Source organism: Poecilia formosa, unplaced genomic scaffold (genome assembly GCF_000485575.1).
Source record: "Poecilia formosa unplaced genomic scaffold, Poecilia_formosa-5.1.2 Scaffold183, whole genome shotgun sequence".
Classification (NCBI taxonomy): domain Eukaryota; kingdom Metazoa; phylum Chordata; class Actinopteri; order Cyprinodontiformes; family Poeciliidae; genus Poecilia; species Poecilia formosa.
The window spans coordinates 401,804-426,467 of record NW_006800122.1 but is presented as its reverse complement, the minus strand read 5'-3'; the positions used below and the strand labels follow the sequence as shown (position 1 = coordinate 426,467).

General features: G+C 37.9%; 1 protein-coding gene and 1 long non-coding RNA gene across 3 annotated transcripts in view; both read left to right on the top strand.

Moving 5' to 3' along the window:
* The first annotated feature begins 585 nt into the window (after positions 1-585).
* On the top strand, positions 586-21,539 carry LOC107837851 (uncharacterized). 2 transcript variants are annotated; one of them, XR_001663903.1, is made up of 4 exons: positions 586-1,144; positions 8,338-8,423; positions 19,546-19,651; positions 20,296-21,539. It is a non-coding gene; the product is annotated as an uncharacterized LOC107837851 (long non-coding RNA). The 2 variants fall into 2 exon arrangements; XR_001663902.1 differs by having other exon boundaries at positions 8,309-8,423.
* A 1,904-nt stretch (positions 21,540-23,443) lies between these two features.
* The window catches only part of trpc7b (transient receptor potential cation channel, subfamily C, member 7b), a 59,518-nt gene continuing 58,297 nt past the window's right edge, over positions 23,444-24,664 (top strand). The window contains exon 1 of the mRNA XM_016678480.1: positions 23,444-24,226. Coding sequence (XP_016533966.1) covers positions 23,739-24,226 — 488 coding nt within the window. The 5' untranslated portion in view covers positions 23,444-23,738. The remainder of the gene's footprint in view (positions 24,227-24,664) is intronic.

The window sequence follows — 24,664 nt, the reverse complement described above, 5'->3', positions numbered from 1 at the left end:
AGGTATTAGGTTCACAGAAATGTTCCAAGAAATAAGATTTGAAATTTACTAAAAATATCCCAGAAATATGCATTAAAAAGTACACTCTGGGCACATGATAAAATTATTAAAACAAGACAAGGAAGGAATAAAACATCTGAAAGACTCTATGAAGTCATTTGAAACATCTTCAGTTGCAGAATCTGTAGAAAAAAATCTAAATAATTTTAAAATGATCAAAAAAAACAAGCTACAAAGGTTTAAATCATAAAATATCAGTTTAGTAAATAAAAAAATGTAAGGTGAGGCAATATTTGAAATCCAGAGGACTGTAGCTTAACGCTAATTTAAAAAAAACAAAAACAAAAAAACTAAAGCTAATCCTAAAATAGAATTCCAGAGGTATTTGATTATTATTATTTATGGGCCCTACAATAGGTAAATGATTGGCATCAACACTGGTTTTTAAGAACCATTATTATATATATATGTTTGCTTTGTGTGGCATTATGATATAGACAAATACTAAAATAGTAGCCCCGATTTTTTCTTTTTTGATATATTATAGTGTAATATAAGTGTCACCAGCAGAGGGCGCTTACACATCAGCAGCTTACGCCGCAACAGAAGAAGTCTAGTCCAGAAGTCTTTAGCCGTAGACATGTGCGTTTCGCAGCAACACGACCCGCTCTATGAGGCGTTTACGTATTCATGTCTGTCGATTCACCGATAGCTATTTTTGTCCCTACGTGGTTGCTGCTTATCTCTCTTATGAACCGCCAAACTGGACAAAATCTGGACGAAAATACGCGTCACCAACGCAGACACACGCTGAGCTAGCATGTCGGTGAACACACGGTCCTACCGAAGCAGACGGAGCTGACCGAAAAACATGTCGCAAAAACATGCAAAGCAGGCAACTATATCTACGTTTTTTATACGCGCAAAATGTTGTTTTTGATGTAATATAGTGTAATTTACTCGCAACTCTACTTTCCTGCCAGTAGCAGCAGGAGTAACTCTGGTACTGTTACGTATGTCGAAAGTAGTACCTTGTACATGGCATGCCCTGACACACAGCAAACATCCAGTCATCACCAAATTAAAGGTCAGGCTTGGCTGTCGGAAGGAAAATACTTCCCCTGGCTGTATAAGACCGACATTGGTAAGTGAATACATACAAAATAGTTAAGTAGAAGGAGAGAAAGATTGAAAGCTGAAGAGAGACAGAAACATAAAAGACGAGAAAAAAGGAGAGCTAGAAGGATGGAGAAACAACAAAAATGTAGAAATAAAGAAATACAGTATTTACGATGAATAAAGAATGTTTCAGATTTTTCCTTATAAGTGTAGACATGTTCAAGTACTTCAATGATTTAGAAATATTTTGTTTGTTTTAGTGGCTGTTACATATGGTTGCAACTGATTGGTCCAAAAGTCAAAAACCAATTTTGAACAAAGCATCATGGTTAGAGGAATGAGGATAGGCCTTATATTGTCTGAGATTTCACACACCAGGAGGGTTTCCTTTGCATCAGGGAGATTTAAAGTAATCTTGATGGTGGGCAACTAAGAAAGGCCACAGATATTGGCAAACCTTACCTGCAGACTATGCCATCCTCCTGGAGCTACACCTGAGGAAGAGGAGGATAGCTTGCCAGCAAAAATGATGCACTTCTAATGACAATATTCTTGTGGTTGCTAATCCACAAGAATTAGCAACCACTTCTTTTGCTTCTTTTTTTTTGAAGCAAAAAAAAAGAAAAAAAAGCAGACTGAGTTTGCACTGCATGAGAAGACTAAATTTAATTTACCACCATTCAGCAGCCAGAAATGATCAGCATAAGTAAGGCAGTAACAACAGCATCTGTTGTTGGGGGCGTTGTTTCCCTCTGTGAAAGACAGATACCAGCCACATTGTGCTGCACATTAATTCAGTCGCTGTTTATATCTGCTGGTGGATCTGAGCCGCTTTGACTGTAGGAGGAGATGGAGACAGATTACATCATTCCCTCGCCCAGCTCCTTATCACAGCAGCTGCACTTATCTACCCCGAGTAGAACAATGTTATTAGAAGCTGGAGAGAGCGGCAGCAAGAGAGCTAAATGAATAGAGATGGAGTGATGGAAAACTGGGAGGTTAATTGATAAAAGTTCAGAGTCAGAGTTATGAATCTTGGACTAGGGGTTAGAGAATAAAGTAGAAGTTTCTTGAGAAATCAGCAGTTGATTTAATATAAACCATTGAGAACGAGGAGTGATGTATAAAGGATGTGAATATTAGTTTTGGCAATTGTGTTTTTAAGCTACTGTGTCAGGGATTTAATCGAATTTCTTGTACAACAGATGCTCTTCCTCTAAGAATTATTGATTCATTTCGTAAAACTGCAGGAGTTGGGTTTCAGAGGGATATCGTGACTAATTGCTCAAGATTCTTCCTCACCATGTGACAAGTAAACAAAACCTCTGCGGCTTCTACGTTTAGAGCATATCTGCACTAGTGCACATGAGGCCGTTGTATAGTTAATTACTTTCCACTTGTCCAGCTGAAGCTTGTAATCGTTCCTGTCGTTAGTTTTTTTTTAATTTTTTTATTTGGGATGGTAAGCTCTGTGAACAGCGGGGCATCGGTTCTAGCTCCGTGTTTTCCGAAGCGAGAACAAAAACAGATGAGAAGCTGCAGAAGAGACTGCATTAAATATTTGGGGACCTGGAAATTGTATGTGTGTGTTTTGCCGTTTCTGCTGACAAGTTATCCCCCCCCAAAAAAAAAAAAAAAGATAATTCATATTACCAGCTGTCAGTTGTAGCTCATTGGTGACGCATTAACACAGAGAGGTAAGAAAACACCTTTAAATACAGACACTTATATGGTTTGTCCCTACGTATCAGTGCAGTGCAGCTGAATCCCCCTCCTGCCTCCACTGTTGACTGCTTCTTCTCACACAACTCTGCATATTAAAGCTGGGCCTCAGCTCCTGTTACTCCACTGCAGATTAAATGTCTTGGCAGACAGACCATGAAAAAAAGGAACGTTTAAGCTTCACAATGATAGTATGCACTATGTGAATTGCATTAGAATTCAGATTTATTTTGAAAATTGCTGAGAAATATCTGCTTGAATTTTGTTTTAAAAAAAAAGTCTTTTGCGCTTCCTTTTTTGACAATAACCAGACCCTAATGTTTCTAAGTACTCTTTTGTTTGTGCTTTCATTATTAAGAGTGTGTCTGCGTGTGCATGTTAGTGATTGTTCATATCGGAAACCTGACAGTGATAATAGCGTTCATAAATTACCAGGAGGTCCCTGCAGAGCCTGATAGCTGGTTAATCAGCTGTTCTGCTCCTTCAGGGGGCCTGTGAGCACTTGGATATGATTATTTCAGTAAGATGTGTGTGTACCTCTTTGTGTTTGTCTAAAAATGTAACATGTCTTTGATGCCTTTTAATACCTGCAACATGTTTTACAGTATGTACCTGTTTTTTCCTCTTTTTTTTGCATTGTGAGATGTTTCAGTCACTTGCCCTAGTGTTAAATTGTTCTCTGATGTATTTTCACACAGTGGCTTTCCTGATTTTTGTCAGAGCAAAAGATGGTCTCCTCAGTTCATTCTCCAAGTATTTCTGAAGCAGCGCAGTTGTACTAATCATCTCCAGCGATGAAAATCTAATTTAATTATTCTACAGATTCAATTAGTCATCGGATCCCTCAGTAGGGTTGGGCATCAAGTCTCAACAATTTATTGGAACTGGAACTAACATTTCAATTCGTTCAAATTTTTACATTTCAATTCCTAGTTTTGACTGAAGAAGGTGCCAAATCTAATGTTTATATCCAAGTAAGTACGTGTGATATTTCATAATGATGTTCATAAAAGATAAAAAGCAAATTGGATGAAAATTAGTCGAGACGTTGAGAAAATTTTGCGCAAAAAATGCACACTGACGGTATTGTCACAAGATCATGCAGGAAGCTTAAAAAAAAAGAAAGCACAACAAATAGCCATGGTCTTAGGTGGAGCATTGATTGTACCTTCTGTAGAAAGGTATGTTTGGATGTGTAGTTGGAACCAGGAATGGTTGGATTGGTATGGGATTTATTTTACTGACACAAACTTCTTTCACAGTTTTCAGAATTATAATTCGCAAACATTGTTTACGTCTGGATTTACCGCTTCTGGATTTTTATGAAGAGCAAAGGGCCACAGAGGGCCTCAAAAGATCTGAACCAGGCTCTGAAAAAGTAAGAATGTTAACGACCTGAGACCACTTTTTTTTCTTTTCTTTTTTTTTCATAGTGTGTAAAACACTCTGTCGAATCCAATGATGATGACATGAATAAGTCCTGGGTCTAGCAGTGGGACCAGTATTGTGTGTGTTTGGCTGAGCTCCATAGAAATGGACACATACCCACAGTGCCTGCTCCACTGGGTGTTTGACTCTGAATACTCACGGGTCACATTACAAACAGAGAACAGAAAGCATGCGCTGTACGAGCAATGTTTCTGAAATTCAATCTGCACTTTGGACACAGTGATAATTCTGCTGTTAGTTCTCGTGCCTCTGCAGCGAGCTAATGAGCAGCGAGTCTGAAAAGCAGACAAAGCTTCCCAACAGCACAGCTCAGCTGGCGGCTGGCGACGTGCCCCATCAACTGATTTTACTTTCACTTTGATTTAGTTTTCATCTCGGAAATGAAATCCTAATGTGAACATGCAAGGGTTGTTGTGTAGCTTTCAATGTTTTGTTTGTTTGTTCAGCAGATCAGTTCTATTGATGAGAAAAACAATCAACGATGTATTTTTCGTACAGTTCATGAAGACACTGCGATGACTTTTTTAATGTATATCAGGCTGCAACAACAAAACAATAGCGCAAATGAATGATGACAATTTTTTTTTTGTCACAAATCAAAGAGCAAACTTAAAAATACTCCTACTAAAATAAAACTGCGTGGCTGAGGACACGCAGACTACAGATTCATCTTTATTAGAGCAGTGATTAGGAAATGAGGCCTGGGGGTGTTATTGGTTGAACTGCTGCTGTTCTCTGATGTCGTTCACTTTGTCTCCTTCAAATCAGGACATATACTCCTTTCATCTTCTATTCTAAATCATATCTGCTTCTTGTGTCCCATGTCTAAGTAATACACAAATCAAATTAAAGCGATTGAAGCTGACATCAGATCAGATAAACAGCAGCTTTTAGATTTACTGAGAGATTTGTGGGAGGCCCATTTATCTTGGGAGGCATCTGCTGGTTTGGAGATACTGCAGACAGTTGTAGCAGAAAAGTATGGGGTTTGTATTGTTAGCATAGAGTAGATAGTTATAATTTAAATATTAGTACAGTAGCAGTGTGTATTTAAGGCTTGGAGAAAGTGCGCAGTGCGTCTGACATGTCGTGACCATATAATTAAGGAATAAGGAACAACTTGGTTGCCTCTGTTCCAAAATGAGAAGGTTTTGAAATTGTCCATCATTCTTCTTTTTTATGTCACAAAACGTGTGTGTGTGTGTGTGTGTGTGTGTGTGTGTGTGTGTGTGTGTGTGTGAACTTTTTATACCAACTCTAAATGTTCCACACGCAGCCAGCGAAGGGAAAAATATCTTATTTTCAAACAACAACCAAGGGCAGCAACCGAGAGACGCTCAGACAAAGAAGCAACAGAGTGTGGATGATTCTCTTAACATGGCAACTGGTAATTATAAAGTTTCAGTGAAGCACAACTTTTAGCTCTGGGATTTCCTTTTTTAAAAAGTCTTTATTTTTGGATACGTTTTTTTTCTCACAATGCTTGATTACATTTATTTACTTTTTTTTTTGAGGTGGTGGGGTAAATTAAGAAAAATGATATAATAGAAAATGTTACCACTGATAATTATGTTACGATGGTTTTAATTAATGAAGACATTGTGTTTCAAAGGAAATACGAAGTGTAACATAAACTTTTCAATCGCCTGGCAAAATTGCAAATAAAAATGATCTCACATCTATGACAGCATGCTGTCCTAGCACTTAGTCATTTCTCCTTGTGGTAATGTCAGAATTTGTCTTGTTCTTTCACCACGTTGCTTTGCCATTTGTGAGCAGCAAGAACCTACTTTTGCTATGTTGTACAGTGGAGCCATATTTCCCATTTATGTCAGACTTTCCATGCTAAAGGTAATTGTGGCTGCCAGCAAGCTTTTGCTTTTAATTCAGCAGAACAACTGGAGCAGCTTGCAGCTTTTACTCCACTACAGTCAGATAAAAGCATGCTTGAACTGCATCCTGTTGACGGTGTTTGCTCTGTCCACCATGGGAGGTGTTTCATTATGTAACACTTGATTGGAAATATAATGCGTAGGCTAATATGGTCATAAATGAATTTTACAATAGTTCAACAGATGTCTTTTCTTTGCTGTGGTATTGCTACGCAGTGCTCTTGCTGTGAATATCTCCTGAGTAAAAAGACAACAGGTGGCTGTTTATTTTTATTTTTTATTTTTATTTTTAGCATGGGCCATATTATCAGTTTCGTAGGGCAGTAGAAAGTGGCTTATTGACGTCAGCACAAATTAATAAGATATAGCTTATCTGTAAGTTGCACCCTGAACACATATTCTAATGTTTTTCTGCATCTGTAATCAAATGGGACTTGGCTCCCTTGTGTGGTAAGTAGGTGGAATTTGGAGGCTAGGCAGCATGCTTCGTGGAAGACTGCATGGTATACGTTCCTCTGCAGATACATCAATCCTTGCAGACTATTGGGGGGGGGATTTGTGCCTATATCCTGCAGTTATTTGGGCGAGAAATTAGTCGGCATATTCAACTGACTGAACAGTGACCAGCACCAGGAGAGAACCCCACACACACACACATTTGTTAAAACTGTCAGCGATAATCTAAGAAGGAAATCTAGCTCCTCTTCCTCCTCTCACTTGTTCTACTGCCAACTGAGGAGATACGCAGCCGGGTCACAAACAATCAGTCACGGTCTTAGCACTGTCAATCACCCTCGTGTACAAATGCTCACCCAACTTCCCCTGAATCCCCTGACTTGGTTTTTGAACCATTTTGCTTTTGTCTTTTTGCAGCATATAGGAATCCTAAAGAGAAACACTATAAATCCTTATTCACAGAACAGATTAAACACATAAATTTAAGGGAATGAAATGGATTATTCCAAGAAAAATGGGAAGTTAAAGAAGAACAGCATTCATAATTCTCTAACATTAACATGTTTGATTTGTTTGCAACATAAAGCTTTTACGATCATTTCTCCTTTCTGATCATTTTTGGGTTTTCAAGTTTTCTGTTTGTTATCAAGTATAAGAGCCCATATTTTCTCTCCAACAGATCAATATTTATCACCAAAGAGAGCAGGACATTTGGACTCTTTTTTTATACTTCAGATTGTTTTTTTCTGTCTCGCTTGTTTAGGTGGCTTCCCAACTGCTTCTCCTCAGCGGGATGATACTATATATAAACCACTACCAGCTGACTTTTTGTCCATTTTCACCTCAGTTGGTATTGAGTGTTGGAGCTCCCACATAAAACTGTCACCAGGCAGATTTCTGTCTCCCATAAGAGGGCCGGTACTTTTCTACATGTTAATTAAGATAAAGAATAGACCCCCTTTCTTTGACCGAAACAAAACCATGCTGACCGATTGAGGAGAGGTGCGGCAGAGGTTGTGTACGTGTGCGGTTACATATCAGACATCTGTGGTGAAGGCTAATGGAAAACAATTCGCGCTGAAAATAAGATTTGACAGGAGACAAGAAACTGCAAACGCCTGCCTCGATTGTCATGCCTCCCTCGTTCTCCTCTCACTTGCTTCAAACCATTATCATTCGGTCTTTCAGCTTCTGTCATTTTCTCTCGGTGTTTTTTCTTTGAAGACCAGAAGCGGATATTGAGGCAAGTTGGGGGCAACAATGACGGGAGGTTTAATAATATCCACCATTGAGTTATTTATAAGTTTTAGAGTTCATCCTTACAACAATTTAATTAGCTGTGAAAACTGAGCCTTCAGTGCAAATTACTTATGAAAATTTCTTGGAGCCTACCATTACTTCCTTTTTTTTTTTTTTCTAAAACACTTTGTCAGCCACCTGCCTTCTTTTAATTGTGATGGGCAGCAAGAAGTATTAGAAAATTTACCTCACTTGCCATCTCAAAGGCACTTAATTTCAAAGAAAACACAATCCTTTATCAAGAAACAACTGACTACAGCACTTTGAATTGCCTTGTTGCTGAAAATGTGCTATATAAATAAAATTACCTTACCTTACAGAGATTTAAAAAGTTGATTCAAATACAAAAAAACTTCTGTTTTTCAAAACAGATTTTAAACTCATCACTCCTTTCTGGCAGCCAGAGCTTTCAGAAGAAACCATCACCAGGAAGTAATCATAGGCAGACGTTTGGCCATGACAGGAGCTCCTTGATGTTAAGCGAAGGTGAGTTTCAATTTTGCAAATTGAAAGGAGTTTTTTTCTCTCTCTGTCTCTCTCTCATGTCAGAAAGTTTGATTTAAAGATGAGCCACACTGGTGGAGCTCCTCAATTTTCTCCTGATATCTTACCTGACTTCTTTAGATTTACCAACGATGTCACACAAGGAAGCAGGTGTGAATTCATTAACTCAAACATTGCAAGTTGTCGTATCATAAGCTTAAAATGTCAAGACATCATCATCTGTACTTTTCCAAATTGGTGTTGGAAATCTTAGTGTATGTGCTGTAGGGAGATTTCTGATAAAAAAAAAAAAAAAAAAATTCATCAATCCAATTGAAATTTAATGAGTAGAAAAAATTAGATAATCCTGAGAGACAAACCTTAGTCAGGTTGCTTGTCAAACACTGATAAATCTACGAATGTATTTTTATAGTGTGTGCAAAAATTTGCTTTTAACTGTATACTTAGGAGGTTCTGTGCTAAAGCTGAGGATGCTTTACCAGTGTTGATGTGGGAGCTGGAAGAAATGGGATTAAAATTAAAAACAGACTATCTCACATGGGTGTGTGCTGAAACTAAACGACAAGGAAATAAAATCTGCATGACAAATGGGAGGAATGCCTCAAACAAGACCTAAGATATTATCAGCTTGCAAGAATTAAGTGCCAATGAGCTAAAGGAGTAGAGAAAGAGCTTGTATAAATTGCATTATCTGTGCCATCTTATTTGTCAAAATTAAAACTTTGTCAAAATTAAAACTTTTCCTCATTTTGTTACTTTTACAAGGGACGATTCGGGGAGTAAAGTAAGAAAACTGGAGTCGTGTTTGACTCACCTGGCTCCTGACAGTGACAGTAACCTACATGTACACACAAACTGTTATTTGCACTCTATATTGATTTATGCTGAACGCAGTAGCCAAGCAATTATAACACCAGACATTGACACTGTAGGACGTCAAACGTCTGACATTTAAAACAAGAAGAGCTTTCTCCCTGGAGGCATCGGAGCATGAACTGTCCTTCATCTGAAACCAAGTTCAAAATATATCAACTTGACAACTCAAAACATAATAAATGAACAACAAGCCTTTGCACACACACACACACACACACACACACACCCTTAGTTAATTAATTTATATATTTATGGTATAATGAACTGATTTTAATTTAAAGCTTGAAGTGTTTTTAATGACTTCCAAAGGAACTCATTTTAACTACATAAAAGACAAAGCTGCAAAGTGTCAGTCGACATACTGACCACCGATGGCTTGACAGATTGTCCGATGATTCATTTAAAATTCTCCGAATGTTGGAAAAAGTCCACAAATGACTCCTGATGGGAAAATAAAGGAGAATATGTAATGCTTCTCTCTCCTCCTATAACCAATACCCTTAATAAATAATTTAAACAGTAATAGACAAGATTCAAACTTTAATTAACTTGACTTGCCCCTGCCAAGCTGGGAAATTGAAATTCTTTAGCTCCCGTCTTCTTTTGTCTTCTCCCAGTCCAGCCCACACTTTCATATAATGTTCTGGTTTTATCAAACATGAAAATGTTTGTTAAAACATCTTCACGTTTTCATGTACAACTAATAGACTGCATCTCGATTTACATCCACTTCCCCTACCACCACAAAACATGGCATAAAAAGTCGCAAGGAAAATTAAAAGCCTAATTTTTGCAGAACAAACCTGGTTGTTAACTTTATTGCTTAGTCGTAGCAATAATCACCCAACAAGCAATGTGACAACCTCACTTTGCTTGTTGGAGCTGTTTTCAATAAGCAGTGTAAGCTACTGTAAATTTGTCCAGCAGGTAATCCAAAATCACAAGAGGATACAATGAACCAGGACTTGCCCCTTACATCCGTTTACTTGAACAAAAAGTACCCACAATCTGTACAATCTCTGGCAAACACCAAGGACAGCAGCGTGCGTCACTTACTGTTTATTCTTTGAGCAGCTTTCTGAAGACTGTTTGCTCAGTGCTGACACAGCCCCAATCAGTCTCCCCTTTCATTTTTAAAAGGTACATAAACTAGCCTCAAAAAATTATAAGAATTTATATTAAAATTGTTTTTAGTTGTTAAAGTTAAGAAGCTACTGTTTTCTTGTAGCAGATTGTGTTGATGGAGTAATCGATTGTAGCAATATTGCTGTTTGTTCAGTATACAACAGATTATATCCTGGATCACCAGCTATTGCATGACCATTGTTTCCCATTGGTTTAGCTCCATCTGCTGATCAGGTAATCTTAGGATAAAGGGAAACTTTAGTATAGAAAATTATGGAGTAAGAAGCTAAAATGCTGACAAGTTGCTTTGCACAAAGACGAAAAACTTTATTAATACAAAGAGCTGTTAGGCAGAGACATTTAGTTTCAAGATTTGTGGAAATCTTTAGCTGATGCTCATTTTGTTCATTTTAATTGCCTCAATTCAATGAGTAACTGAACAATATATGACCATATCTGAAAGTGCTGTTTGTACTGTCATTTTCTTTTTCAACAGCAATCGCAATAAATATTCCTGATTTGTGTAAGGCTAAAACACACATTAAGATTTCCTTACAGCTTACGCTGTAAGCTGTAAGGAAATCTTAGCCTACCTTCCCTCCCTCCAGTTTTCAGGCTTGTATTGATCAGGGCGGTTTTAAGGAATTTATTTTTTATCAGCATTATTTAATCAATAGAATGTCTCACTCTTTTATGTGATCTTTTGCTTGATTTGCTGCTTTGACATCCTTACCCACTGACTCTTACTTTTAGCTTAATTCATGTTCCGTATTCTTTCTGCCTTCCTGGAGCCCTTCTTCTCCTGCAAGTTCTCCAACAGAAAACTCCTCCAGATCACAGTGTGTGTTTTCTTTTCCAACAAATTAGCCTCACATTCCTAGTTTGTTATTTTCACTTTCTTCCTCTCCCACACAAGCTTTATAGGCCTGTGCTATGTCTGATATCAAACAAGAAAGACCTTTGCAGGGGAATTTCAATCACGCATAACAAAACATCCTGCCTTTGAGCAACACTGTCAAAACTTCTTATGGATAACAGCATTGGGAGAGGTTTGGCTAGTTTATGGATTAGGACCTGAGCCTAATTACTTGCACAAGCCATTTCCTGTTTGGCAGCAGTGATGGAATACAAACTCCTCGTTTTTTATGGCCTCTTCAAATAAAGACGGAGAATTGAAAAATGGGTGAAACCACCAAATGTAATTTAGGTATTTTTTGCATTATGTAAATCACATGTGTTTTGTGGTTGATTTTAAAGGGTGTGTATCCTGATGTTTGATCCTTTCTGTTCTGTTCTGTGTTGTTGCACAGAGTACTTAAATGCATTTTCATGTCAAAAAATCAAGAAATGTGTAGAAAAGTGTGGACGTAAAAAGTGAGCAAAAGCCAGCCACTTTTCTATCACTCTTCTGCAGCTTGCAGGAGAGTGATGGAAGAACACACTGGTCTCAGACGCTGATATATAAAACAATGGTCACTCAAAACAATAGTATTACAGTATTAATTTGAGCTTATAAAGTGAAAATTTACACTGCCATGTGTGAGGCGAGGAGGACAAAGGAAAAATGTTTTCTAAAAAAAGGACGTAGCAAATACTTTGTATTGAGCCCAATCTGCTTGTTACTCACAACATCAAACAAGCACAATTTTATTAAAAAAAATAAATAAAATTCTGGCTACAGTCAGGAGCTGCTCCAATTCTGACTGGCATTATTACTTTGAAGCTTGTGGGCATTATTCCTCCAACTTCTTCTAGCATCTGCATCACTGAATACCTTATATCCAAGCCATCCACCGATTACATAAGCTTTATTTTTTCCACACAAGGGTTTAACTGCAGTAAAAAAAAAAAAACAATACTCAAAAGACGTGCTCTGTTCTGCAGTTTTCTTAGGCAATAAACAAGTTGTTCCTAGAGCTAACTATCATGGGTAAACATGCAGGGAAGAACATATGGGGAGCAGTTACAGGTATTCAACAAAGAGGCCGCCAGCAGATACCTTGTACCAACAGACATGTAAAAATTAAAAGCCACGATAGAGGAACTCATTTTCTTACCTTATTACCCATATGCTCAGCCCCCCCTCCCCAGCCGTAGCCTTGGAGGTTTGACTGTTGACTTCCAGCTCAAGCTCTGGGTGTAGTAGTCATGGCGTCCACTGCATCATGTTATTTCCCCTCAGCCTTTGGTTGTTCCTGTCCTTAAACCCAGTTGATTCCAGTTGTTAAATAATACTGGAGCAAAAAATGTTTTGAACAAACACTGTTTTTGGGATGCTGAGGAGAGAAATCTGTTCTCCTCACCTGTTTCCCCAGAGTTAACCGTCCGTCATTCGTTATGCAGGTGATCTTTGCGGCAAATCTCTTCATAACATCGACCCGACTTCTCCCTACAGAAATGAAAGTGCTTTTTGTTTTGAAGGATGCGAGTCAAATGTGTGTTTTTAAAATATCTATGTGCTTTGGAATGCAGTGGAAAAGTTGATTGTGATTTATTTATACTTCACACATATTTTCAAACTGTTCAGGTTTTCCCACTCTAAAATACAATATTTGCTGCTCAATCCCTTTTTTCTTTTTTTTTTTTTTTTTGCTGAAGCAGCAGATATCCAGTTCAATAGCTGATAGAAACAGCCTGCAGTTTCTATGGCGAAATCTAAACAATGGATAGGTGTGAAAACTATTTGTTTCTCAAATAGTGGTTGCAATTAAATGATCTCAGACTGATACCTTTCAGACACCTTATGGCCAATAAATCATGCTAAATCTATCATAATCCATATTTCAAGTGTGTCTTCAATGCATGTGACTGAACTTCAGCATTTTCCTTTTAATTGAGTGTCTGAATGACTGTCCCCCTATGAGTTGGTAGAAGAGTAATTTAACGTTAAATTGAGAGAAAGACTGAGCTCATATTGAATTGGGAGTGTTGGTGCCTTCACACTGGGGTCAAATTTTGTGCAGAACTTGGTGGTGCTTTTGCAAAATTGGAACTTGTAATGAACATCTCCCCTCTTTCTTATCCTGGTTCTTTAAAGACATCTGATCATTTGTTTCTGATTTGAAACACTACCTTTTGATTAAGCAAGTGCATTTACACGATGAATAGACCTTTACAAAAATGTTTGCCGCTAGAATTTTCAGAAAAGGACTGATGTGACCGATATAAATCTACTGATGCATGCACGATTTTATCATCATCGTCACGCATTTATTTGATGACAGCACTTGCTGACGTTGCATACACTTGACTGATGCCAGCAAACCCAAGGAGGATGATGTCACACGGAAACGCGACAAGCCAACTGTGTCATTCATGAGGCGTCCGGATAGAGAAATGAGTTTGGATACTTTATATTAAATAAAACCTTCAGCACAGAGAAGAACCTCTTTGCTATCTAATCATAACACATATATCATCAGAGGCTTTTTAAATTACATTTCTTTATGATTGCACTTTATCAAACTGAAATGCTGGGGAGAAATCTCTTTTTAACTTTAGCAGCCAGAGACACCCGATGATTTTTCAATAATAACAACCATGAGCCCATATCAGACTACAGGAGGTTTTTTTCTTCAGACATTTCATATTATCTAAATTGGATTCATATTTAAAATTAAACTTACTGTAAGAACTAAAATTTTTTTTAGCAATCTAACTTTCCACTTTGATACATTTTCCAGATGATGGCCTTGGCCTGATGAAAAATAAAATTATGGTGTTAGATGGGATGTAATGTATTTTCAAGTTATTTAATTGCTCTGCATTACTAAAAGTATGTCAGAATAAATATATTCAGGAGCGAATAAAAGGTGTGTTCAGGTTGATATGCATCACAAATGAAGTTGAAGATTTTTGTGCAGCCCTTTGGCCGACTGCAGTAGTACTTATATGTGTATATAAATAGATTTTTAAGTTTTAAACAAAGGACCGGACAGTTGACACATTTATTATTAATTAGGTTTTTTGTTTGCTAGGAATCGCGTGTTAAGATTAAATCTGTCAAACTACATGACGGCACAGATTCATGGAGTTGTGATGCCTATCCTTTGTTGAGAAATTGCTTGCATAAGAAGCAGAAATGAGCTTTTTGTTGGTTTGCTTTGCCTGTCATTTGTCTGATTTATTTCTCCATTAAAACCCTTCTGCAGCTCGCTGTCCAGCTGTCATGGTAATGCTCTCACATCTACCAAAGCCTTGCGTCGCTGTCACGTCTTTGGTTGGCTCTGTGAAAAGAGAAATCTATAGCCCGCCACTTTATTCTCCCTGGACCTCTTTCAATTTGCAGCATGGATTTCCCATGGCTGTCAAAAGTGGTTGAGACTGAGATGAAGGGGTTTGGCAGAGAAATCGGATGTGTAACAAGCCACATGTGAGGCTATTGTGGGTTCAGCACGGTGCTGAAAGCGTGGAGTCATTCACAGTTCAGAGGGAAGCAGCGTGCGGCTGTAGGTTGGCTGTGTGGGGACACAACAAAACTGAGGGTCCTCGAAACACCCAAATAACTCTGTTCAGTCTCCTTTGAGTGCTGTAATGATGGTACTTTGTTCTGTTAATATGAAAAGCAACAGGTGGTAAATTTCACCGAGTGTAGTAGATTAGGATCACTGCTGATATTCAAAATGCAACTATTAGGTGTCAGTTTCAACAGTTCTGTTTATGTCTGCGAGGGCTTTTATCTGGGTTTCCTGAGGGATTTGAACATCATTACTTGTGTTGCTTATGTCTGCTGGCATTTACCAAAGAGGCACACACTGAATGTTTTTTTTTTTAAATGATTTGTGATTGTTTAGTGGTAGAGCCGTCTTCTTTGCACCACAGAGTGGTGGCACCCAGTCCTCCAGCTGAGGGAGCAGCCTGGGACCCACCGCCAGTGTTGATCCTCCCAGTAAAGGCCACTGGTGGGGATAATTGATGGCAGGTTTCAATGTTCTGCTTCACATGTGGCAATGAAGCTGCATTTCCCCCACTTTACACGGGCTGGTAGTTGCAAGTTTGTCACAAGTCCCAAGCTGCACTTTTAAATTGCAAGCACAGAGGTGAAAGTATGAATCCAATTATAACTTTTTTTTTTTCCAATAACAGTATCTCTGCAAAACTTATGCATTCCAAAAAAAAAGTTTGTGATTTTGGTTACATAGAGTTTGGCAACAGTAATATATTGTGTCCCTATTAAAACATTTTGAGTGGGTTAGCAGCTGGGGCTAATAATAATAATAGCGATGGCACATAATAGCCAAAAGGCAGAGTTCCAAATGTTTTATTTAATTATATTGCTATAGTAGAACTTGAAGTTTGTCAATTTGATATGTGACACCAATATTTTTTATAGCTCATCAGTATTAGTGTCCATGGCTTTAGAGGAATATAACCACAGATTAGGGTGTACTGATTTATCAGTGCCAATTTCCTTAATTTTGGGAGATTGGTGGCCGATTCTACCGTCCGATCTTATCGACCTCAAGAAGGTTTAAAAGTCAACAACTGTCTTTTTCTGCTCTCCCATCAGAGAGGTTTGACTGATAGACTGGTCCACCAGATCCTGTCATTTTTAGGCAATCTTAAAGTGTCTAAGTAAAAAACTTAACCAAGCCAGTTTTGATTAAATGTAAAGTAATCTACACAGTGACTGATTTACCAAAGGATTGAAACGGTATTGACCTATTTGTCCCATCTTTTCCTTTAATTTGTTTGTCTTTTACCAAAATTACTCTTCCTCAAAATCCCTGTTTGAAGTGAATGAATAAACAGAATGTTTAAAAAAAAATCAGTAATTCAATATCCTTTATTCTTAGCATATTACTGATCAAGTTTATCTGCTCCCTGTAGATGGTTTAATGCCCTGGATGTCGTGTCTGCAGGCTAATTTGAATGCTTCAAAAGACCTAGAGTTCTGTGTGTTTTAGTGCTATAAACAATAACTAGCAATGATTACTCAGTCTGTCATGGATTTTAACTTTTTAATTATCTCAAAACATTTTCCTGTATCACCTCTGGCTCTGTAATAACAAACAAAATGGACCAGGATCATATTTTTCCTCTCCACAGTGTTTATTTGCATAAATTTGGATTATTTTCTGTGTGGCATGAAACTGTGTTTTGTGAGCGGCACAGGCACCTGTGCATTTAATGAAAACAAGTTCGGCGGAAAATCTTGTCGTAACCTCTGTCAAAAGTCATTCATCAAAATCTAGCAAGCAGAGATGCTGTGAACACCCAATATATTTCATGGTCTCTGTTGCTTTCTGCTACTAAAATATGAAAATTTCCTAATACTGGTTTTTGCCTGCTATAAAATCCCATCTGTGAAAATGAAACTATAAACCCACGAGGATAGCACTAAATGTGTAGCCTTTAGAGAAATCTGGTTCCTACAGATGTAATAAATATAAGATCAAGAGATGAATAAACTAACAGTGAAGTCACACGGCCTCTAGGCGTTAGGTACCTTCACTGTTAACATTTTTTTGGAATTTGAGCTAGTTTTTCTGCAGTTGTGTATTACCCAAAAATATGAAAAACAGAGACTATCAACATAACTTAAAATGGGATTCAGGAACAAAAAGTTCATAAATAGTACAATGGTCAATTTGCTGAATAGAAATAGTAAAATAATTAAAATGTGAAAGTCCAGCATGTTAAAAAATTAAGTAATAAATAAAATCTGAACATCATTCAGCAGATGGACTCAGAGAAGAAGAGCAGATGAATTAATGTAGGTCCGTAACGGTGAGTAAACAAGGAGAACTTTTTGGATGATTTTTACACTTCTGCTGCAACAAATAACTTCAAAAATGTATTTCTCAGAGGCTTCAGACCAACTTTTGTTTTCCATTTCCGGTGAAGCACAACAACGTTATGCCCTGCAGTCTCTTGACAAGCTTAAATGAAAAGAACAGAGATTGACAACTGTGCTGAAGCCGGGGGATTGCAGCTTTCTTTGTTCAGCCAAAACCACAAACAAGACCAGTCTTAATGATCTGTCAGTGGTTTCTGGTGGAGTTTCTGTCAAGATGCCAAACAATTGTAGAGGCAAAGCAACTGTCAAATGTGGAACCAGAACTTGGAAGGTTTATTCCAGAGTAAGTGATCGCTCGCATCAACACTCTGGCAATTCTGCTGTTCAGTGACACAAGAGAAAGGAAACCCCCCTGACAACCTATCCAACAGACTGAACTGACTTAGCTGTCTGAGGGGTACGTCTGCTTGGTTTGTCACCAGGTGCTGCAGGCAGCTAGCTGATAACACAGATGGAATCGGCTGGAAGCAGTGCCTGTTCTGCACATGTGATGGTTATTATTGTTAAACTGTTTTCTGTCGGACTAAGCATTTTAGAAAAAAGCTCCTTGAGTGGCTATTAAATGAGCAGTTTTTATCATGCCAAAAAAAAAGATGTCTTGTGATCTATTTATAAACAAACTAATGGGAATTTATAGCTCCAATAACATGTAATGTAGACTTTGATGAGTAATGGATCCTTGCAAGTGAGAGTTTTCATCTAAAAATGTTTTCATAATGGCAATTTCACGCCAGATCGCACTGGGCAGAAAAATGTTCTGCTCAAGCTTGTTGTGTTTCTATTATCACCCAATCAGTGATTTCACAGCAGGAACTATACTTGTGACAGACAATAAATCCCCCCTACTGTGACGAAGTGATTGGACTGAGGCCAAATTTCAGACCCACACAGAGTCTTCACATTATCTAAAACCTGATCACCCGTTTGAATGATGAAACGAGGAATAATTATTTTCAACATTTCTCTAGACTAATATAAGCAGATTCCTAATAGCAGAGCAGTGATTATTTCCGTCAAATGTTATCATGCCTTCCAAAATAAAATAAAAAAAACCCTCTTGCACATTTCCATTTTGTCACATTATAATCACAAACTCCTGTATATTTATATTAAGGCAAAACAACATAAAGCAGCACGTTTGTGAAGAGAAACATATTATGTAGAACAAGTTTTTGCTGCAAGTCTTTTTTTTTTTTCTTTTTTTGGACAATGTCAAAATGTAAAACGCACAAGTGGATTTAGGTCTGGACTTTAACTGGGCCATTTTCTTCCATAAATTATTCCGTTGTAGTTCTGGCAGTGTAAACTCTGCACTCTACACTGCCAGAACTGCAGAACTCTAATGAGTTTTTGTCTTCAACTGAATTTCATCTATCTTCTTTACAACTCTAGTCTGCTTTGGTGATGAAAAGCATCGTCACAGCATAATGCTTCCATTGCACATCACTCTGAAAACACCAGACACTGAAACATGAAAATGGTGTTTTCAGAGTGATGTGCAGCTTTGATTTTCTGCCACACAAAACATGACGCCCAAAAAGTTCAATTTTGGTCTCTTCCACATGTTTGTTTTGTGTCTTGTCCTGTAAACTTTGGCAAACTTCAAGTTTACATTTTATGAGCTTCTTTCCACAGTGGTCTTCTATTGGTCTTCTTTCCCTAAAAACCAGCCTTGTAGAGACCACAACTAATACTTTTATTGTCATCAGAAACTGCTTACAAATCAAAGTAGTCCAACACAAAACTAACATGTTGAAAGACCAGAAACCATGGATCATGACAGTAACTAATCAATAAAGTGTACGATTAAAAACTCACTGCTGTCGTCTTCTCAGCTTCATCTTCTAAAAATCAAGTGTTTTTAACGTTCAGAGAATGAGATCTGCGTAGTAGTCGGTGTACGATACGTTTTGAAATTTGTAACATAATGCTTTAATTGCAGTTACAGTAAAAAGTCCCTAAAATGGTTTTCAGAGACTGATGTATTACAGACTTGCCTCCCCACCATTTAAAGGTTTAAAATCAGGCAAAGAATGCAAAATTGAAAAAAAAAAAAAAAAAAGTTTTCTTCCACAGCTTAATCACAGACAACTTTTTTTTTTTTCTTTACCCAAAATACCAATAAAACACTCTGAGCTTTGTGGCTTTGATGTTAATATGTGAAGAATTTCTGGGGTATTTTAATTAGTTTATGTTTACAGTAGGCATGAATCTCCATATCACAACAATTACTAAGTACTTCATGTAAAGATTCTCGGGATAGATTAGCTACAGTTTTGCTTTTCATCTTATTTGTTATTCCAGCTTCTTCTGCTTTTACTGCTGCTGCTGCTGCTGATGATCAATCCCCATGCCTGGAGTCGATCTCCTGCAGAGGAATCGACTCACCTGCTGCTCATCTGCTTATCAGGTCTGCTGAGTGAAAGAAGTCGTGCATGATCCTCAGTTCTTTGCCTGACGTCTCGCAGTGGCAGCAGTAAGAGGGTATTTTGGCTTGAAGCTACGTTATGTTACTTTAATGCTGCTACCAAATGTTAACTTTTGGTTTCTGCAGAGTAGTTCTGAAATCTTCTGTTTATCTCCTCTGATCTATATGAGGAGCACACTGACTCAAATACTGACTTTACTGCTGTGAGTCTGTCAGTCTAATTTATGTTGGGTTTGTTATGACCAAAGTTAGAAAAGCAAAAGATTTAGTACGGATATAATCCATATGTGCAAATCATACTTTCAGTCTGAAATGAACAAACTATGCAGCTCAGTTGTAAAATCTTTGTTTTATGCATAACCAAGAGAACAACAAAACTCCAATAAATTTAGACCTCTGTCTTGTAAAGCTTACTAGTGTTTTTCTCGAGTAGTATTCTCAATCTTTTCAGAATTAAGTGTTTCAGTTCATCATCAAAAGAACTTCAAAAATTGCCTCCTTGAACTGAAGTATATTTTTAATGTTTGTTCTTATTTTGTTTATTTTTTTCTCTTTATGTCTTTACTGTTTAAAAAACACCAACCTGTCCAAAAAGCTAATTCTAACTATTTTCTCTTCCCTGACAGAAGTGATTTTAACTCGCCTCACTCCTTCCACAGACCATGGAGTCTGGCTCTTCCCAAAGTCCCTGAGCTGCTCAGGTTCAGTTGCATTTCTTAACATCCTGCTCAGTGTTTTGATTCATAGATTTTAAAACAACATTGAAGAAGTAAATATTTGCTTCATTATAAATTTACTCTGGAGTGTAGTTGGTTCAAAACATGTCTGCATTTAGGGTTTTCACATATGATTAAATTGAGTTTCATATTAATTATGTTTCAATGTCTGATATGGAGTTAAAATATAAAGGGACCTTCTTTTTCACAAACTACTAATACCTGCAGCTGCAACTGAAAAGAGGTCACTGAGAGTATTCAGATTTATGAAAATCAACAGCAAAGTGGATTATTTTCACGAAGCAGTTTCCCTTAGAGATCCTTAAAATGCTGCATTAAGAAGAGCACCTTTTTAACATAGCACTTGAAAATCATTAGACTAATCCCTGTTCAGACGTAAGATCAAAATATTGTCCACAGTATTAAAATGAGCTTTTAACTACATGCACACACTTGAGGGGTTAGTGGTGTAAGCCTAAATCAGGCCTGTTGTGCACTGGTTCTGCTTTTTTATATTGAATGTTTTAATTGGCAGGTATGATATTTCTGTTTGTGTGAACTTGGAGTCATAGTTTTCTTATTGTGAATATGTTCTCCTGCTTAAAGAAAGTTAAAGTCTTTAAAATATTAAATATCAAATGTTAAATCCTTCATTGACAAATTCTCCACTGCACTGATTTACAATAAAAGGAAGCTTTTATATTGTAAAATGAAAATGTGAGGCGTAATTGTTAGCACTTTGACCTCAGTAATAAGACGCAGTCCTTTGTGTATTGTGTTTTCATTTGTTTTCTGTGGATGTCACAGTTTTCTCAGACGACTCCAGTTTCACAGTGTAGTGTAAAAACAATCATTAGTGCTGGAAGTGAGTAAGGGAGCTGACTGGGGGCTATAGTTTCGTGTTGCTGATGGACACAGCAGTGTAATGCAGCAGGATGTTTTCGCTCGGAGTAAACAGCAAACCAGAAAAGAACATGACATGTTTTCTTAAGCTGAGATGTTAACACTGTCGTAGTTTTAGACATTTACTATGGATGTGAATGCCAGAGTCGCATTTTGCTGCAGGTAACCATGGCTTGTGTTTAAACCTTTACTCATCACTGTTTCTAAAATAAATAAAAAAATCATCTAAATATAAAGTGAGTTTTTCCTACCAACTGTGGTTTGAGTGTTTAATTGATTTAATCATTTTAGTGTTTTCACATTGTTTATATATTGCTCTAGGATTGCAATAGCTTTTCCTCAGTTTAGCATTTTGTCTTTCATAATATTTGATAATGTAGTTTGCCATTTTCCGTTGTTAGTGTGGACTGTTGCTTTAGATCTTGGCACTTTATTTTCAGTTTTTGCAAAACAGTTTGTTTTAATGTAAGTGACTGAGTGGCAAACTGAGTTTTTGACTTTTGAGCAATTATGTAAAACGCAAATGCTTTAAATTTTGAGCCTATCCCTAATTCAAAACTGCACACATGTGCAGTATCCACTAGAAACATACTTGTGTTCAGCATCAGCAAAAGAAATCCTAGATCATGCATGTAAATATATATTTTTTTATCTCATTTTACTGATTGCTTGGTATTTTTATGCTGTAAAATCTGATCGTTTTCTTTACAACATAAAGAATTAAGAAGTTAAGTTGCCGTTTGGTTGAGCAGTTTCAGACCTCCCATATGAGCCTTGAAAACTATGGACTGTGGAAAAACAGTGATCAGAGAATAAATTTTACGTCTAAACAGTTTATTTTTCTTCTCACAGAAGAATACATATTTGGCTTGTAAGCCGAATTACTCAGTAAGTGCAACATTTATTTTAATACATGAAGGAAGCTTTCTTCTGCAGAACAGTGCTCAGACTTCAGGGAGTTTTGTGAATGATTTTCTTCCCACATGTAATCACAAATGAAAACAGGTGTTGCGAGTGGCTGCGTCCGGTGCATAAACATAATAGCGGATCAAAGAGCTGGGTCAGGACTGGTTATTGTCTGTGTGTGGGTGCAGGAAGTCTCCATCATGACTAATGGGTCTGTGCCTCTAATTAGAGGACCAAACACGCACACTAATATGCACAGACACACACATAAAATGGATGATATTCAAGCTAGGGATTATCTTCTTGTTTAATTCTAACAGAAACAACTTTAAATGGTGTTTAGTTTTTGTCCACACCTTTAAAAAGTACTGCTGTGTTAAGTGCAATACTCGGGTCATATATAAAGGGATTAAAAAATGGCTGACTTCAGTGTTTTGACTGGAGCTGGTGAGTTAAACAGTTGTCAGATTGAGAGTGTGATATCTTAGTCTTGTTGCATCCACCAAAACAAGTGGGGCTGCAGTCCTGCTAAATAGAGCACAATTTTTACTCCTAACATTTAAAGATACATTTTAGGATATATATTTTTTTCACCTCTAAAAAGTATATGGACTATAGAAAGAGAGATGCATAATGAGGTAGGGACTGTCAGAATTATACAAAAGCATTTTTTATATGTGGACTGAAGAAAAGAAAATGCCCTGCTAAATCTATTTTATGTGCATTTGAGTTGCTGACATCACAAGTGGCACAATAATTTGGCAATAGGAAATATTTTGCCAGAAGAGTGAAAGTTCTCCACATAAAATTTTATGCATCCTCTTTCTTTAAATCCACAGCATCCAGACAGTAAACTTATACTGTTGTAGCTAATGGATAATGGTCCTGTACGCAGTTCAGCTCCCAAAGGTATTTCTGCCCATCGCCCCAATGGACTTTTGGGCGGCTCTGTGCATAGAAGATTATTTTGAAAAGTTTTTTAAAATAACATTATAGAACAAGAAAAGCAGAAACATCCGCATTTCATGTCCAATCTAGATTGAGTTGAAACTTATATAAAAATCTAGTTTGAAGGTTTTTTTTTTGCTGTTTTTGTTTTGTTTTTTGTTTTTTTTTTATAAGGCACATCGTCCAAAGAAAATATCGGTGTTAGACTATTATATTTATTTCTTGTGTCTGGTCTCATTCTGTCATAGTTGATCAGTTAGCTGTGCTTCATTATAGATAACAAATGTTGGTAAGTTCTATTTTACTCTGTAGTTTAATTATAGTTGTCTGTGTTGGCTGTCTCCACTTGTTTGGTAATATTTGTTTGTGTTTCACTTGTTCCTCATCTTCCATTTTGTAAAAGGTCGGGCTTCCTGCGCGCGCGCTCTCTCTCTCTAATTAGTGCGCGCGGACCTCTGAGTGAAGGTGGAGGTTTTTGCCCCTCACTGCCGCGCGTCTCAGCGGCAACTTGTTCAATGGAAACTTTGAAAAACACAGGAAATATGTGCCACTTTGCAAAAATACTTTAGAGTAAATGGTGCCGCCGAACTCTCCCGATGTCTGACGGGGGGGAGGAAAGCGACGGCGGCGGGAGAGCACATCTGTCGGAGTCTCCCTCGCCGCCTCTCTCTGTCAGTCTTCCCCGAGGATCTCCTTCCACTTCGCGGCCCTTGGACTTCTTCTCCTCGGCCTCTCCACTGCTTGGGGAATCGGACCCGCCTTTTCTCGCCTCCTCAGAGTGTCTGCACCCGTCTCCAGGGACCCGGGAACTCGGGGGCTCCACGCATTTCACCCCGCCAAAGTTCCGCCAGCGTGCCGTGGACTCCGGGTGTACCTCTCGCTCGCGGCCGGATGTGCAGATAGATGTCGGACATGAACATCACGATGACCCGCTTCCCATATGGAGGGGACGCGGCGCGGAGAGCACTGAGCGCCTTCAGCACCGTGGACAGAGACTGTACAGGGCTCCGGAGCTCTCGGAGTACGGGAACCACTTCTCTGCTGAGCACATAGAGACCGAGTTCAGCTCAGACAGCCGGCAATCGTGAGTCCTGACAGTTTTATTTCTCAGTTTTAATGTATTTTCGAGGCCTTGCGTAAAGTCTGTGCATTTAGGAACTTTTGCGGATACTGGACAATTGCAATTTGAAGGCAAACTCTGCATTGTGGGAATTTAATCACCGACGTCAAATCCCTCATGTCAACAGGTACAGGTCAGGTTTGGTGAGCTTAGGATCTCCGCTGACACAGTTGCATCAAGCATGTGAGAAGAAATGCTTTAAACTCACTTCTACCTTTTAATGCGTCTCACATCAAGAAAGTAGGGGCTTTTTTCTGTAGAAGCATCAACCTGGTTGACTAGTAATAGCTTGAGATAAATACTGTATTTTTTTTTGCATCTCTTTGCTCTTTCAGAGACTCAGTGTATTAACTGTGTTTTGCCTGTGTTATACCTGAAGAGACTACAATGCAATGCAGTCAT